The 19,003-nt window shown below is 42.9% G+C and overlaps 1 protein-coding gene across 1 annotated transcript; it reads left to right on the top strand.

Moving 5' to 3' along the window:
* Positions 1–2,738: 2,738 nt before the first annotated feature.
* LOC138954674 (stabilin-2-like) lies at positions 2,739–18,516 on the top strand (the record flags this gene model as incomplete). The annotated part of the gene is made up of 4 exons (XM_070326459.1): positions 2,739–2,891; positions 9,342–9,437; positions 10,087–10,230; positions 18,307–18,516. Coding segments are annotated over 4 exons (537 nt in total), but the record flags the coding sequence as incomplete, so codon positions are not given.
* Between the last annotated feature and the right edge of the window lie 487 nt (positions 18,517–19,003).

The following is a 19,003-nucleotide window of genomic DNA, read 5'->3' as shown; positions in this document are numbered from 1 at the left end:
CTTTTATAAATAGACTCTGTGGGAGTTAAATGTCCTACATTCCGACGAACTAATTCACTTGAAGTAAAAGAAATAACAGAGAAGCTCTCTCTCAGCAGAGAAACATCGAACACTGTAAAAAAAAAAAAAAAAAATGTCATCATTTTCACGAGTTTTCATTCACAAGCACCTGGGAAATAAATCTCATGTTCCCCGGGGAATAAATCCCCGGTTACCATAGTTGCAGGAAGCCCTATTACATGGATAATCAAAAGCAAACCCAATAGAAACGCTCGAGGATTCTTCGGCTCTTTTCATTGGCGTTTCCCCAGACCTAAACAGACGACAAGACACTGCTTTGCAAAGTTCCAAAAACCAACTGGCAAACTGGCAAAAGTAAACAAAAAAACAAAACTACTTCAATAAATTCGTCACAAACAAATGAAACCTACCGATATGTTATGTCTTCTTACAAAGTCATGGAGTGCGTGTATCTGTGTTTCGATACACAGACGTTCGGAGAAACACGAACGTCAAGTTCAAGTAAAACGACACCTGACACACATTTTGACCCGTGCACAACACGTTGTATCGATAAACGAAGCACAAGTAAGAAACAATAATAAAAGCAAAGAAAATAGCAACACGATATGCAAACATCTAACAAAGACGAGCAAGCAGAATGACAGGTCTAATGAAAAACAAAGAGGTACCGAGTCGGAAACAAGATCGCGATTCTTTCCTTCGCTGCACGACGCAAATCTTCTGTGACCTTTGACCAAACGTAGCTTCCACATTCGATCACCGTGCTCAGCTTAATATTTACAACAAAAAGCCGAGGGGGTGGAATACCGAGATGAACCTACAGAAATGTGCATCCTCAAACCTGACATATTCATCCCAACTCATTTAATGAACTCAAAAACACAGAAAGTTGCTTTCACACGCCATCTTTGATTGCCAGTGGTTATCAAACCGGGACCCGTGTGGTTATCAGCACGGGACCCGTGTTTCAAAGCATGGCTCCCTGGGTTGATTGTGCACTTGTTTTCTCACTACCAAAATGATGACAAAAACGATGTTTGATGGTTTGTTGACAGACCAGCTTTTTGTCGGTCCTCGGGGGGCATATCGACTTTTGTTTCATATTTATTGACCGCGGCCTTCGGCCTTGGTCAATAAATATGAAACAAAAGACGATATGCTCCCCCTCGGACAGACAAAAAAGCTGGTCTGTCAACAACCCATCAAACATCTTATAATGTCACAATTTCGCCTTCAGCAAAACTGTGGAGCTCTAATAATAACTCTAGTTTGAATAATTTTATGGAAAACAAAGACGGCAGGGCATTCACTGTGATATTCCCGAAAGATTTGACTCGTCAGGCAAAAAGCTACTTCGCAGAAGAAAGTCCATCACATTAATTGGGAAGAGGAGACATGTCTTGTGATTGTCTTCGCCGATAGCATATTCCATCAGTTGTATTGTCTTTGATTTTATTTTGCTTTTAAACTTTGATAGAGATTGTTTTATTTAATTTTTTTAATTTTTTGTTAAATAAATGTTTTGTTCACTTGTCACAATACACGCGTTGCTTCGAATTGCGTTTCGCCTTATACAAGTTTTTATCTTACATGAGGAAGTGACACCCCCTCATAAGTCCTAACAGTGAAGACACTTTATGCGAATAGTTTCTTTGGATGACTGGTTTACATCAAAAGTTATTAAATGTGCTTGTGAATCTTAATTCAATTGGATTCCACTGGTTTGGATTGGACTTGATTCTTCTAGCAAATCTTCTAGCAAATCTTCGATTTGGTTATAACGTGACTCTTTATAATTTGACTAACCACTTTTAAACATTCATCTTTCTTAACTTCGTCTTTGGAATTTGGATTATACTTGTACAGTTATGTTGCGCGTGTTTATTTGTCGGTGTGTGTCGGTGTGCGTGTGCGGGGGTGATGGGTGTGTACGTGCGTGTGTGCGTGCGTGTGTGTGTGTGTGTGTGTGTGTGTGTGTGTGTGTGTGCATGCGAGCGTGCGAGCTTGCGTGTGTGCATGTGTGTGTGTGTGTGTGTGTGTACACGGAAGTACTCCGTTTCTGTCTGTTATTCGAGGCAGGTGTACAGAAAACCAGGTCTAAGCTTCAATCATTGTCTCCGTTGATGAGAACAGTCTAGGGAAGCATTCATTGATCCCTTGCGGTTTTGGGGGTCTTTTTTCCATCTGGCTGTTTGTCTGTCTGTTGGTCCGTCTGTCTGTACGTTCGGAAAGAGAGAGGGAGAGAGAGAGTGAGAGAAAGGGAGAAAGAGAGGGAGAAAGAGAGAGAGAGAGAGAGAGAGAGAGAGGGGAGAGAGAGAGAGAGAGGAGAGAGATAGAGAGAGAGAGAGAGAGAGAGAGAGAGAAAATATGTTAAAAAAGAGAGACAAAGAGAAGGAGAGAGAGAGAGAGAGAGAGAGAAAGAGAGAGAGAGAGAGAGAGATGTTAAAAAAGAGAGACAAAGAGAAGGAGAGAGAGAGAGAGAGAGAGAGAGAGAGAGAGAGAGAGAGGGACAGAGAGAGACAGACAGAGAGAGACAGAGAGACAGAGAGAGAGACATACACAGAGAGAGAAAGAGAGAGCGAGACAAACAGACAGACACACAGACAGGCAGACACACACACACACAGACAGACACACAGACACACAGAGTCACTGAGATTCTTTGTGGTATGGACACACGTCTATCTGTGACTGTTTTCTTTTACTAATCCCAGGCGGTGTGCACGAAGATTGGTCCCGGTGCCAACAAATGTGATTGTGACGAAGGCTGGTACGGTGATGGGTTCGACTGCAATCCCGTCAACCCCTGCAACGCCACTGACCAATGCCATGGCAACGCAAATTGTGTGGACATCCAACCGGGAATGGTACGTTGTTAGTTTGGTCTGTATGCTATAGCAGCTACATTCAACCGGGAATGGTACGTTATTAGTTTGGTCTGTATGCTAGAGCAGCTACATTCAACCGGGAATGGTACGTTATTAGTTTGGTCTGTATGTTTGAGCAGCTACTAATTGAATTGAACTCTCCTAGCCCACCTCTACAGAATGAAGATTCTCCCACACAGACGACTGTCCGTGTGAAGCAGGCACGCAGACCCCAAAACATGTCCTCCAGACGTGCCCAACATTTGCGGACCTGAGAAGCGAATTCTGGCCAGAGATGGTGAACCTAAAAAGAGAAATTGTGGGGCCCAGCGGTGTCCCTCCCGCAAACTGCAGACTTCATCACATCAACAACCTTGACAGTCTAGCATGGCGACGGGAAGGCAGAAGAAGAATAATTAAACAAATAACAAAATAACAACAACAACAAAACCACAACACAAAAATAAACACACAAACACACACACACCCGAGACACTCCTCATAGAGCAAAAACAACAAGTCGCGTAAGGCGAAAATACAACATTTAGTCAAGTAGCTGTCGAACTCACAGAATGAAACTGAACGCAATGCCATTTTTCAGCAAGACCGTATACTCGTAGCATCGTCAGTCCACCGCTCATGGCAAAGGCAGTGAAATTGACAAGAAGAGCGGGGTAGTAGTTGCGCTAAGAAGGATAGCACGCTTTTCTGTACCTCTCTTTGTTTTAACTTTCTGAGCGTGTTTTTAATCCAAACATATCATATCTATATGTTTTTGGAATCAGGAACCGACAAGGAATAAGATGAAAGTGTTTTTGAATTGATTTCGACAATTTAATTTTGATAATAATTTTTATATATTTAATTTTCAGAGCTTGTTTTTAATCCAAATATAACATATTTATATGTTTTTGGAATCAGAAAATGATGGAGAATAAGATGAACGTAAATTTGGATCGTTTTATACATTTTTATTTTTTTTTACAATTTTCAGATTTTTAATGACCAAAGTCATTAATTAATTTTTAAGCCACCAAGCTGAAATGCAATACCGAAGTCCGGGCTTCGTCGAAGATTACTTGACCAAAATTTCAACCAATTTGGTTGAAAAATGAGGGCGTGACAGTACCGCCTCAACTTTCACGAAAAGCCGGATATGACGTCATCAAAGACATTTATCAAAAAAAGTGAAAAAAAAGTTCGGGGATTTCATACCCAGGAACTCTCATGTCAAATTTCATAAAGATCGGTCCAGTAGTTTAGTCTGAATCGCTCTACACACACACACACACAGACAGACACACACACGCACGCACATACACCACGACCCTCGTCTCGATTCCCCCCTCTACGTTAAAACATTTAGTCAAAACTTGACTAAATGTAAAAACAGAACAAGTCACCTGAAGCGATATCAAAATCTTTAGTCAATCTAGAGCTGTTGGACTGAAACTAAAAGATCGACACTTTCGCTTGATCACTCGCACAAATGGCAGAGTTCGAAGAAGAAGCTATATAGTAGTCTCGGCCCGCTACAACTGACTACGATCGAGATTTCTTGAACTATTTCGCGTGATGTCGAAACCTTTTTGTGCCATAATGAGAAGTCTACCAGACATAACCCTGGCTTTTCTTTTAGGTGACTGTCTCCAATTGATAACTTTTAGCTCATTAATTGTCTCCCAGGTACGGATATATCCGTACCCACTCCGTATGGCTCTATCTGACCAGGTACGGATATATCCGTACACACAGTCACTTTAGTCGCTTCCTGTAACGTCGATCTAGCGCCTGCATTCCATAGTGTGGATATAGAGTTTCTACACAGTTACTACAATTCTGAGTGACCTGCTGCAGCACAGCTGGTCTCGGCTAAGAAAAACTTGGTCAACATAGGTGGGGTAGAAGATGTTTAAGAACAATCACCCAACCTGTGTCAGAATCCGAGCATTATTTTAGCATTATTCTACTGACAAAGGATATTTACATTTTCTGTCGAATAACTGCGGTGGTGGAAAAGGTAAGCACTGTAATCGGCATCTCCCCGTGTGAAGAAACACACGGTCGTCTGACTCAAATCTTTTTCATCGATTTCATCGGATCACTGCATTTCACTCGTTCAACTGCAGCATGCACGCACGCACGCACGCATGCACACACGCACGCACACTTGCGAACAGACACAAAGACACACAGACAGACAAACAGACATACACACACACAGACACATAGGCCAACACCCACGCACACACGCACTCACACTAACACACACACACACACACTGACGCACACACACACATACACACACACACACACACACACACACACACGTTCGCACACACACACACACCTCTTTCTGTCGCTGTCTTGTGCGTCAGTCTATCTCCACTCCTAGTGCCCCCCTCCCCCTCTCTGTGTGTCTCTCTTCCCCTCTCACTCTCACTCTCTCTCTCTCTCTCTCTCTCTCTCTCTCTGTCTCTCTCTGTCTCTCTCTTTCGCTCTCTCTCTCTCTCTCTCTCTCTCTCTCTCTCTCTGTCTCTCTCTCTCTCTTTGTTTTATAAGTGATTGAAAAACGTTTCAATTCACAATTAAAAATCGAATTTAATTCTCAAGTTATTTGAACTGGCAACTCATACTACGCAGATAGCCTAATAATATGTAAGCGTGCATTAATTTAATTGTACACATGTTTGTTTGTTCAAAAACGTGAGCATGTCTAGGCACGTGTTAGTACGTTTACACTCGTTCGTAAAAACACAAGACGTTTAAATCATCCACATTGAAATGCCGACAAGGATAATTGTTTTTTTTCTCCTCATTAATGTCACTGAAATGACGATAATGATGATTGCTTTGGTGGATCAATTCCCAGTGAAATGATCATAATGGCGACAGCTTTTCTTCAACGAAAGGGTGGTGTTGCCTTGAAGTAGTAGCTAAGACTAGTTGCGTCAAACTGTCCCATTTTCAGGAAGTTTTCTTTTTCCTTTTGATTAAAAAAGTCAAACCTTTCTTCAATGTTTTTATTGTGATGAGGAGAGCGAAGACAAAGGGTGATTTGAGGTGAACATTCAGATTAATGTGGAAAGCAATCATGGAATGAAATATTCATTTTAGATTGAAATTCCTCGAGGTATGTTGCACCACACTTTGAAGTAATCCCACACTTTGAAGTAAATTACTTCAAAGTGTGGGGATGTGCCCCACACTTTGAAGTAAACCCATTTTTTACTTCAAAGTGTGGGGGGATCTTCCCACACTTTGAAGTAAACTCAGTTTTTACTTCAAAGTGTGGGGGGATCTTCCCACACTTTGAAGTAACTTACTTCAAAGCGTGGGACTTTTGCATCGCCTGTTTGAGCCTGATGATTTTGTCAAAAAAAATGGCAAAGTCTTTTGGATGAGTGAACAGAAAAAGTGAGCGAGCCAAGAAACATAGTGATGTTTGTTATCAGGCTTTAAGCAATGTCCCATTGTTGAGTGTGACGAAAACTCGTGGTGACGATTTTAAAACATGTTGGGTCACGCATGGTCCAATCTTACATGGTCCAATCTTACATGGTCCAACCTTACATGGTCCGACCTTACATGGTCCAATCTTACATGGTCCAATCTTACATGGTCCAATCTTACATGGTCCAACCTTACATGGTCCAATCTTGCATGGTCCAATCTTACATGGTCCAATCTTACATGGTCCAACCTTACATGGTCCAACCTTACATGGTCCAATCTTACATGGTCCAATCTTACATGGTCCAATAATATATATATGGACCATGTAAGATTGGACCATGTGAGGTTGGACCATGTAAGGTTGGACCATGTAAGGTTGGACCATGTAAGATTGGACCATGCGTGACCCAATCTTACATGGTCCAATAATATATATATATATATATGGACCATGTAAGATTGGACCATGTAAGGTTGGACCATGTAAGATTGGACCATGTAAGATTGGACCATGTAAGGTCGGACCATGTAAGGTTGGACCATGTAAGATTGGACCATGTAAGATTGGACCATGCGTGACCCAACATGTTTTAAAATCGTCACCACGAGTTTTCGTCACACTCAACAATGGGACATTGCTTAAAGCCTGATAACAAACATCACTATGTTTCTTGGCTCGCTCACTTTTTCTGTTCACTCATCCAAAAGACGTTGCCATTTTTTTTGGACAAAATCATCAGGCTCAAACAGGCGATGCAAAAGTCCCACGCTTTGAAGTAAGTTACTTCAAAGTGTGGGAAGATCCCCCCACACTTTGAAGTAAAAACTGAGTTTACTTCAAAGTGTGGGAAGATCCCCCCACACTTTGAAGTAAAAACTGAGTTTACTTCAAAGTGTGGGAAGATCCCCCCACACTTTGAAGTAAAAAATGGGTTTACTTCAAAGTGTGGGGCACATCCCCACACTTTGAAGTAATTTACTTCAAAGTGTGGGATTACTTCAAAGTGTGGTGCAACAGAGGTACTTCCTGCTTCTTATGTTTTTGGTCGACACACATGTAAGCATACATTAACACACACACACACACACACACACACACACACACACACACACACACACACACACACCCAAACGTACACACAAACACACACGCACGCACGCACTCGTGCACGCACGCACGCACACACACGCACACACACACACACACACACACACACTCACACAAATCCATCAGCCTTCTCAAGTTCCACGATATCTTCCTGGGTAAAGATGATAAACCAAAGATCACACTTTTGTGGATGTATCTAAGGTGTTCTTGAAAAAAAAATAATGAACCCGCGATCGCACTTATGCAAATGTATCTTAGGGGTTCCCCTAAAGCTACTAAGTCACCAAGAGAAATTAAATGAGTCGTATACGCATTCTCGGGCGACTGATACCCACCTACTTGTGTGGCTGGAACTACTATCGTTTTTGTGTTTGTTTTGAAAGTGTCCTCCAAACAATGTTTTTTTTTTTTTTTTTTTTTTTCCGTCTTTACACTTGTTCCCTTGTCCCGTTGTGCTCTCACACTGCCCCGTCCCTGTACTCGCTGCTCCAACCACCTCTGAATTTCGTTCCGCTGCCAGACTTGTCGATTTTACAGACGCTCCAGGGGGGGATGTTGGGTCGCTGCGGTAGGCTACCCTCGGAAGATGACACTGCACTTCTGCTGAGTCACTTCGACGGTGTTCAGTAGTGGGTCTGTCCCGAGCTAACGGACGCAGCCCACTACCTACTATGCCCCCTACAAACGACATTGACTTTTAAGTCGCGGAGCCAGACTGAGTGAGCGTCACCTCCAGAGAGGAGACCGCCACCACGTCCCTCCGTCGACCCCCCCCCCCCCCCCAGAACGTCACACGTTGAAGACTGACAGCAGAACTACTATTCAGGGAAGGAAGGAACAGGAACACTGAGACCAAGGTCACCATGAGAGCTCCGGGCATGAAGGGCCACAAGAGCAAGGACAATTTATATTTTGGATGATTAATGAGATGAGGATGATTATAATGATGCTTTGGATTTCCAATTTGGTTTGAGACTACGTGACAGGGCAGCACTCTACGCTTACTGTCATAATATATCCTGGCGTCAACCAGGCCCGAGAACTGCCGCACCTGCGGTGTTGGTCAGGTATACAGAACCTGAGCACCCTCAAAGTCGCATTCGTTAAGTGAATGACACTCGGCTGTGTGATCCCAGCCTTCCCATAGGAACCATAGCACTTCCACTCTGGGTAGGAGCCGACCGTAGCCCGAAAAACCCACATGACCCGAACCCACGACCTCCCGGCCCGCAGCCCGATGCGCTAACCACTGCGCTACGGGGGCCGGTCCTCCAAACAATGTTAACACTTTGTATTAAAGGCACATTCTTTCGCGCGTGAGAGGTAATGCTCTCCCCCAGAAAACGGTTAGCCCTTTTAAACGGAATAACAGCATCCGTACAAAAGAGACAACACCCTCGCTGCTTTTTTTGAAGAATGTTTTGTTGCGTTAAAGTGATGCATCGAAGATTTGTCACTGCTAGCACAGAATGCAGTCAGTCTGTTCATTTTTGTCACGTTTCCAAGAGAAAAGATCGATTTTCTTATTCCTCTTTGCTCGGACCTCCCTCTCTGTCTGGCCGCCTGTCTGGCCGTCAGTTTTCTTACAGTTTCTATCCATACCTCTGTGTTAATTTTACCCCTCTTTTGACACTTTTTTTTTACGGATTTATTAAAAAAAAAAGTTTTCAAAAAAATTGTTGGGGGGCGGGGAGGCGGCACATTTGAGGAAGGGGGGGGGGAAGTTGTGAAAGCCTGCACACATCTTTGGTGGTGTACATGATCGTGTAAACACTAAAAGAAAGTTAACGCACCTTTTAATGAATGAAGACTTCTACGTTGACAGTGGCAGATTCACTGCTTGTAAATATTAATGTATTAGGGGGTTGTTGTTAACGTTGTTGCAGTACACGTGTCGATGCGATGAAGGTTATGAAGGGAACGGTACCGTGTGCAGTGAAGTCGATGCGTGTCTCGACAACAACGGGGGGTGCCACAGTCTGGTTGGTGGTTCTTGTGTTCTGTGTGTGTGTTTGTTTGTTGTTGTTGTTGTTGTTGTTGTTGTTGTTGTTGTTGTTGTTTTGGTGTTTTTTGGTTGTTGTTGTTGTTTTTGATGTTTGTTGTTGTTTTGGTTGTTGTTGTTGTTGTTGTTGATGTCGATGTTGATGTTGTTAAATATGATGATGATGCTGATGATTATGCTGCTTGCTGCTGCTGCTGCTGCTGTTGCTGCTGCTGCTGCTGCTGCTGCTGATGATGATGATGATGATGAGGAGGAGGAGGAGGAGGAGGAGGAGGAGGAGGAGGAGGCCAACGACGACAACACCGACGATGACAGTGTCGCTGTTTTTGTTTGTCGCACAGAGTTAATGTTGACGCGAAGAAATGTGCGAAGTCAATGCTGACATTACATGTACATGATTGTGCGAAGTCCATATATCTGTGTGAATGGTTGTGCGAAGGCAATGCTTTTGATTGATAGGTTGTGCGAAGGCAATTTTGCTGTGTGCGAAGGCAATATTGTTGTATACACGTTTTTGCGAAGGCAATGTTGATGTAAGAATGACAAAACGCATGCTCCAGTAGATGTGTTTGTGCTAAAATTATAATCATTTAAAAACAAAAATACCCACATTTATTTTTGAAACGCAGGCCAGCTGCACGCCTACCGGCCCAGGGACTGTGAACTGTACCTGTCCTGAAAACCTAGCGGGGGACGGCCAGTACTGCTACACTTCCGTTGCCTCTCTCATCATGAGTCATGAGAAGTTGACCCTGCTTGCGGGTCTCATTAAGGTAGGACATCTAGCTGCCCGGTGATGGCATTATTCATGTTCTTGTGTTGTGTCACTTTCTTTATAGTTTGCGCATCACCATGTAGTTAGTTTCTTTAATAGGTTTCTGTGACGCCGTACAGAATCGTCGGAAGGTTTTCTACATGTTTCGCTTCTTTCAGGCGTATGCACTCCCTTTCTGTCGTCCCTCTTGAAATCTTAGGCTAAACAAAAATATATGTTGGTTTAGGGTAACGTGACCAAGGGTCGGTAGGTCGGCTTTTTAATTTTTTTTTTAAATTTAGTCGATTTTAAAGGAGGTTACTTTCCTCAGTCTCGGTATGGTTTGCAAAATGTGCCAAAAGTTTTTGTTTTTATGAGAAATGAAAAAAGTGTGAGGGTCGGCGGGAAAAAAGAGGGTCGGTCGGGTTACCCAAAACCAACATATATTTTTGTTTGGCCTTAGTCCATTTTTTTCGGAAATAAGGTGTGTTTTTATGTGAACGCTAACATTTGACACTTTTGCACAAGGCCATTGTGACGTGTACTGCTAGGTGCGTTTCAAAATAATAAAGCCGCTGTCGGAAACGGAGTTCATTCACCACCCCTGTACAAATGGACAGTGCTTTATTTATGGATAAAGTAAAGAGACGAAGAGCTTATAGATAGGAATATACTTTTCTTCCTCCGATTTTCTTTCGTGTCTTTTTTTTTATATAGTTATTTCAATATCTCAGTACCGTAATGTGCATGTTTTAACCATTACATAAAAAAAATAAAAAAAATAAAAAATAAATAAAAAGGGCAGAAAATAAGGTCTGAAGCAGCCTGCTTGCAACTGAGGTAAAACAAAAACCTACAAAAACTTTTAAAAAGCTAAAAAAAAAAAAAGACATTTAATTTAACCTAATTTTATGTATCTGGACCCGCTGTCAACATACAAAAAACTTCGTCTTGCCATGCTTTGGCTCGTCATGTCTTGCCTGTACAAAATCACTGGCGATGCAAGCTCAAGTCCGTTGGCAACAACATGTATTATACATCAAGCCGTATGGGCGAAGGCTGTGATGGATGTTGAAGGAAGTCGATCTTCTCACACACGCCAACACCTTGGTCTTCACGTTTCTCTGGCGGCCGAGGTGCACGACAAAGTTACCAACCGGGTGGGGGCCAGCCGCGGTGTTAGATTGGTTGAAATTGTGTGGGAGGAAGTGCGATCTTCTCACACACACCGTTGTCTTCACGTTTCTCTGGCAGCCAAGGCCGAGGTGCACGAGTGCCAACAGGGTGTTATCCAGCCAAGTCAAGTCAAGTCAAGTATTTTATTGTTTTGGGCCCAGAGGGCTTTGAAACAAAGATATAACTTTAACAAAAAAAGGTAACAAATCAGACAGTTAATATATGTATACAAATTGAGCGGACAAATACAACAATACTATACAACCAAAATAAATTGGCAATATACACTTCCATACATACAAACAAAAAGAAAAGAAAAATAGGTTTAACAAAATCAGGTAAAAAATCAGACAGATAATATGTATACATTAAGCGGACAACGATAATATACAGCCGAAATAAATTGGCAATACCATTATGCCAGGCATCTTTTATAAAGACACAAAACAAAACAAAAGCATGCATTACATACATATACATACCAATAAAGAAACTAGATGTAACGCTAACATACTAAAATCATAACATGGGCTACAAATCTTGCTTCATTAGTTTTATCTTAGATTTACAATTCATGAACTGTTCATATTTTAAACAATTTGGGTGAGATCGGTAATAGGGACTAATTGATTTTCTTCTTTCAGACACTATACTTTCGTCGGTACAAATGAACAAATGTGACCCTCCACCACGGAATGAGTCGCATGTCACCTTTGCATGATTTTCATATTTTTATATTTAGTCAAGTTTTGACTAAATATTTTAACATCGAGGGGGAATCGAAACGAGGGTCGTGGTGTATGTGTGTGTGTGTGTGCGTGTGTGCGTGTGTGTGTGTGTGTAGAGCGATTCAGACTAAACTACTGGACCGATCTTTATGAAATTTGACATGAGAGTTCCTGGGTATGAAATCCCCGAACGTTTTTTTCATTTTTTTGATAAATGTCTTTGATGACGTCATATCCGGCTTTTCGTGAAAGTTGAGGCGGCACTGTCACGCCCTCATTTTTCAACCAAATTGGTTGAAATTTTGGTCAAGTACTCTTCGACGAAGCCCGGGGTTCGGTATTGCATTTCAGCTTGGTGGCTTAAAAATTAATTTATGACTTTGGTCATTAAAAATCTGAAAATTGTAAAAAAAAATAAAAATTTATAAAACGATCCAAATTTACGTTTATCTTATTCGCCATCATTTGCTGATTCCAAAAACATATCAATATGTTATATTCGGATTAAAAACAAGCTCTAAAAATTAAATATATAAAAATTATTATCAAATTTTTTTTTTCGAAATCAATTTAAAAACACTTTCATCTTATTCCTTGTCGGTTCCTGATTCCAAAAATATATAGATATGATATGTTTGGATTAAAAACACGCTCAGAAAGTTAAAACGAAGAGAGGTACAGAAAAGCGTGCTATCCTTCTCAGCGCAACGAATACCCCGCTCTTCTTGTCAATTCCACGTGCACTGCCTTTGCCACGGGCGGTGGAGTGACGATGCTACGAGTATACGGTCTTGCTGCGTTGCGTTGCGTTCAGTTTCATTCTGTGAGTTCGACAGCTACTTGACTAAATATTGTATTTTCGCCTTACGCGACTTGTTACATTCTCTTAAAGAGTTTTTTATGCTCTATCCAGTGGTGAAAACCGTTTTAGAAAAGAGCGAAAACTGTTTGAGTTATAAGCCTGTGACTAAGGTGACCCTCACACTGTTACCAGACACTCTCCGGACTTATATTAAGTCTAGCGCAGAACCGCGCGAGGTGACATGCGACTCATTTCGTGATGGAGGGTAACAAATAGTGAAAGTCGCGGTGTTGGGTTGGTTGAAATTGAGATGTGTTGTGATTTCAACGAATTAGACCCCGCGGTTTGTTCTCACCCGTTTGGATTTCACCCACTTTTGGTTCGTGCACTTCAGCCCTGGCGACTAGCTGTTTGAGCGGTCAGTAGAATTGTCCATCCGTCTTTCTCCTCTTTCTCGGAACCAGGCGCACGCCGACAGGCTGATGAATCGACCGTTTCCGTCCGTTTAGGCTGTGGCATGCAGGAGTGTCTGAAAGACTGTGCGGTGACAAGAGGATACAGTGGAACCGCCAATTTAATACCCCCATTCCACACAACCGTTCTAGGTCCCGTTCCCATACCAACCAAGGACGGCTGCCACAACAATGGAACGCTGCGCAAACGGCCGTTTTTGGCATCTTTGAGCAGCGTCTGACCATAGTGTCTGACCATAGTGTCTGACCATAGTGTCTGACCATAGCGTCTGACCATAGCGTCTGACCATAGTGTCTGACCATAGTGTCTGACCATAGCGTCTGACCATAGCGTCTGACCATAGCGTCTGACCATAGTGTCTGACCATAGTGTCTGACCATAGTGTCTGACCATAGTGTCTGACCATAGTGTCTGACCATAGTGTCTGACCATAGTGTCTGACCATAGCGTCTGACCATAGTGTCTGACCATAGTGTCTGACCATAGTGTCTGACCATAGTGTCTGACCATAGCGTCTGACCATAGTGTCTGACCATAGTGTCTGACCATAGTGTCTGACCATAGTGTCTGACCATAGCGTCTGACCATAGCGTCTGACCATAGTGTCTGACCATAGTGTCTGACCATAGTGTCTGACCATAGTGGCAACCAGAATCAAAATACAAGAAAGGTAGGTTGTTGGAACGTAGTGGCAACCGTCCCCAGGACGGCTGGGAACGGAAGCTAGAACGGATGTGTGGAATGTGGGTATGACAACTCAGTGTGTGAGAGCGCTACCGTTGCGTTACCGTTGTTTTAAGTTCCTTTAACGATCCAAGCGTTCCGTTACCGATGGGTTAAGGTTCCATTACCGTTTATTCTGATCGGGAGGGGAACGGCTAACATTTTGAACATGCAGCCCAAACCGTCCCTACTGACCCTACCGTTCAAAGCAGTTCCGTTAACGATCATTTGTGACCCTCCACCACGGAATGAGTCGCATGTCATCTTTGCATGATTTTTATATTTTTACATTTTCTTAAGATTTTGAAGCTCTATCCAGTGGTGAAACCCGTATTTTAAAAAAGAGCGAAAACGTTTTGAGTTATAAGCTTGTGACTAAGGTGATCCTCACACTGATACCTTACACCCCCCAGACGTATATAAGGCCTAGCGCAGAACCGTGCGAGGTGACATCCGACTCATTCTGTGGTGTAGGGTCACATTTACGTTCCATTGCGGTTCCCTCCCGATCCATCTCGTGCCCGCACCGTTCCTTGGTCGGTACGGGAACGGGACCTAGAACGGTTGTGTGGAATGGGGCTGCAAACATTTCTGAAAAATGTAGGTCTTTGAGAAGTGTCTGAAAGACGGTGAGGCGGCGAGAGAATACAGTGGGACCGCCCCTTTTAGAGACCTAACAAAATCTGAGAAAATCAGGTCTTTAAGTGGTAGGGAGTTTTTCTCGTGGTTCTTCATTTACAGACATAATTGACAGATCGTTTGGAAAGCTAGGGTTTCGTAGGGGGCAATCTTAACCCATTAATGCTCAAGGTTTTCTAAAAAAACACAAACTTTTCTCTGGTGGATCTTTCGGGTAGAGGACTGAAGCAAGAACACTGTAACACACTCAGTATATTTTTTGTTGAATCTTTTTGAGGTTGTACATGTTACCTATTGATTTTACATCAGATAAGAGGAGAATAGAGTTTGTTTTGAGAAAAGACTTGAAGATATTTGCTGAAATCTTCGGGAGCATCCTACAGGAGTGCGTTGGGCACAATAGGCACCATTGTTTCATATTCCTTGACTGCTTCCTGAAGGGGATTAAAACGGGGGGGGGGGGGGGGGGACTGAAACGAGGGGTTCGACTGGACAGCTGGGTAGAATCTGTTTTTGGACTCCGGTTAAAGAGTGGTGTACACAATACAAGCATATCAGATTTGAGATTACCTGCTATTCAGACTTGGTCGTGTGACAGACGTTTTCTTCCACACGAGATTACGTTGATTGCGAAGCCGTGAGGCTGAGTTAGACATCAGCTAATCGAGTGTGGAAGAAAACTCTGTCACACGACCAAGTCAGAATAACATTTATGTCTCACAGCTTCAACAGAGGAGAGAACAAACACGTTTTGCGTACTCACGCTTGACAAACCTAAACACAGGAGCAGCCATTATGGAGAGATCTACTTTTTGACGGAAGTGACCGAACAACTATGAATGACGTCTCGTTATATGTGAATGACGTCACAGTCATCGTCACAGTCTGTATCTTTTGAAGCATCGCATTCTTCATGACGCCTTTATGTGTCTGCATCCGCGAAATGTGTGTTCTTTTCGGGGTCTTTGTCATCTATGTTTAGAACTCTGTCCTTCTAGATTCAGACTAACAGGCTAAATTCGCGTATGAAAACAGTACTGTCGTCTGGGATGCCGTTTTCAGTATTCTCAGTGTTGAAGAATTTGTAAAGAGAAGAAACGATAACAGCAAGAGAAATGAAAGTCGTGTGTGTATTTTGGGGCTTTTGGAGGGACGATTTCGAGTTTGAATCCGTTCTTGCACATGCTCCAAAGCGTGTAACATACAATCTTGCACACGTTTGCTTTCGTAGTGGCAAAGAAGGAAAGCGTGTGACATAGAGAACACTACATGGCTTGCTGTGTCGTACCAGATTTACACGAGTTGTTTTTTTAAATATTGAACTGCGAGCGAAAGCGAGCTGTTCACTATTTGAAAAAGCAACGAGTGTAAATCTGGTACGACCCAGCAAGCCATGTAGTATTCTGTTGATCCTACATACTGTACTTACGTGTATTTTTCTGAAAATGTATTGCAGTCGAGGCAGCTAAATTGAAGACGCTTGTTTTGGAACCTCGATCTCTTCTAAGGCCTCGTACAATCTATTACGTCAAAACAAAGAAACGTCACTCTGAAAGTGTGGCGTGACGTGTTAGTTCTAAAGATTCGTCGAGGGTAATTAGCGAGCGCAATTTTTGTTTCTATAATGACGTTTGTCTCGGTGACTTTGGCATCATAAGCAGTGAAAAAAACAGGTCCCTGCCAGACTTGCTTGACATGACCTCATTTACAAGATACACACACGTGTGATTTGAACGATTATTATCTCACGGGTGTCTCTCTCACGTATGTGGGATAAATTATTTTCTCTCACGTGTGTTTTTTTCCAAACATGGCTTGTTCAACAGAACACTAGTGTTTACTATGTGCTACATTTTGCTTTAAATACTATATCACATGCACGTTGTGCTCAAAACTTGTAACTGAAAGGGTGTTAAACTTGCAGTTTAGAGTGCTGTTGCAATCGTCTTCTGCTTCTTCTTCTTGTCGGTCATTCACAGTCAAATTGATTGAAAGGACGTTAAAAACCAACAACAAACTTGTTCTTCTTATGCGTTACTGAAATGATCTCTCCCATGGTCATTGTATGGTGAGAGTTGTGCATTCCACACAGTTTTATTGTTCTGCCGGCACGTACACTCTTCACTGACTGAAGTGTTCCGGCCTTGAACGCCATTTCTGTAACCAGTTGTGAACACCGTGTCATGTCAGTAGAAGCAAAAGATAGCGGATGGTAAACACGAGTGTTTTATGGGATGTGTCGAAGACAAATTTCCATTTTCAAATCCAAAAACAAAGAGACTGCCAACGTTCCAAAATTCAGAATAAGAAACAAAACAACAACAACAACCTACCTTTCTTGTTTTTTTCATTTTTTCCATTTTCAAGTAATGTATTAATTGTAATGGACAATTAAATCTTGTTTTCATTGTTATTGTTACCGGCACGGTTGGCCTAGTGGTAAGGCGTCCGCCCCGTGATCGGGAGGTCGTGGGTTCGAACCCCGACCGGGTCATACCTAAGACTTTAAAATTGGCAATCTAGTGGCTGCTCCGCCTGGCGTCTGGCATTATGGAGTTAGTGCTAGGACTGGTTGGTCCGGTGTCAGAATAATGTGACTGGGTGAGACATGAAGCCTGTGCTGCGACTGCTGTCTTGTGTGTGGCGCACGTTATATGTCAAAGCAGCACCGCCCTGATATGGCCCTTCGTGGTCGGCTGGGCGTTAAGCAAACAAACAAACAAAAATTTAGACACTAGATTTTACCATGTGCTATACCTTGTGCTAATTCAGTTATGTACAATATCAAACTGTGCGCACAACTGGTTAGAAAAAGGGTTTTCAAAAGTGGTACACTTTAATTTAGAGTCAAGTCAGCATGAAGCCGCCTTCAAGGGTTGTTGCTATCAATTCTCCGTACGTCTAGTATCTTTAAACGACAACCTGCTCCCGTCCAGATGACCGTTTCATCCTTTCGAGCAGACGCGAACTCGACCATAGCATGTCCACTGTCATTACAGTATCGGCTGTCCATGCAGGGTAATTAGATACAATTACAGTTAGATTAGTACCTGTCACTCCGTGTTTTATTGCCGGTTTGGTGCGGTCATTCCCAGAGCAGCAAATGGACGCCGTCACGTCATAACCCTGCAGAGGACAAGGCCACGCAAGCCATGTCCGATCCGGTCAGTTAAAATCACTGTCCTTCCTACGTGTACTGTCTTCTTCTTCGTTTATGGGCTGAAACTCCCACGTACACTCATGTTTGTGCACGAGTGGGTTTTTATGTGTATGGCCGATTGTACCCTGCAATTTAGGCAGGAGAAAAAAATGTTGCATGTGGTACTGTAGGGGGTGTTGGGACTGAGGTGGCCGGTGTGGTGGTGGGGGGATGATTGTGGCGGGGGGGGGGGGGGGGTGTTAGGAACGATCTAGGGGAGGGACCCCCGCTAAACGTCCATGGCCGAAAGCGGAGGTGCAGGACCCATGCGGTGCCTAATTGTTGCACCACGTACCAATCGCTTCATGAATAGGGTGATTGATGCAATGATTTATTTTCTTGTTTTGTTTACAGAAGATACCTTCCGTAGATGCAACGCTGTTTGACCTGGGACTGAAGTTCACCTTCTTCGCTCCTTCAGATGAGGCGATGCGGCGTTTTCTCTCAGAAAAGGGAGATATGGAAGATGAGGAAACCATCATAGCGTTCCTCGAGTAAGCAGTGGATGGTCGGACGGATGGATAGACGAGGAGACAAATGAATGGATGGATACATGAATAGATGGATGGGCGTGTGTGTGTGTGCGTTCGTGCGTGCGTGTGTGTGTGTGTATTTGTGTGTGCGTGTGTGTGTGTGTGTGTATGTGGAAATGCTTGCGTGTGTGTGGAAACTAGGAAGCACCATAGATATCATCGGTCAATGATCTATTTGAATCCCAAATGTAAACCTCGAATCAATAATAAAACACCATATATCTCAGTAAGCACGTAGTTTTCTTAGTTGGCAATTCTCACGGGGGGGGGGGGGGGGGGGGGGCAATTGTCCAGGGGGCAGTTGTCAGGAATTAGTTATCCAGGGGGAAAATTAGCCTAGAAACTGCATGACATGAAACTCGCTATGTTGAATATTGGTGGTGTTATTCGAAGCTGCAGAACATGAAAGTGGAGGAAGAAGAAAACGAACAAAAGCAAGAAGAGAACAAATCTCATAATGGTGATGAAGAGGTAGAATCACGATAATTATAATGATGACGACAATTTCACTCTAATTA

Source organism: Littorina saxatilis, unplaced genomic scaffold (assembly GCF_037325665.1).
Source record: "Littorina saxatilis isolate snail1 unplaced genomic scaffold, US_GU_Lsax_2.0 scaffold_1658, whole genome shotgun sequence".
NCBI lineage: Eukaryota > Metazoa > Mollusca > Gastropoda > Littorinimorpha > Littorinidae > Littorina > Littorina saxatilis.
The sequence above is the reverse complement of the archived record's forward strand: the minus strand, read 5'-3'. Positions and strand labels throughout refer to the sequence as shown.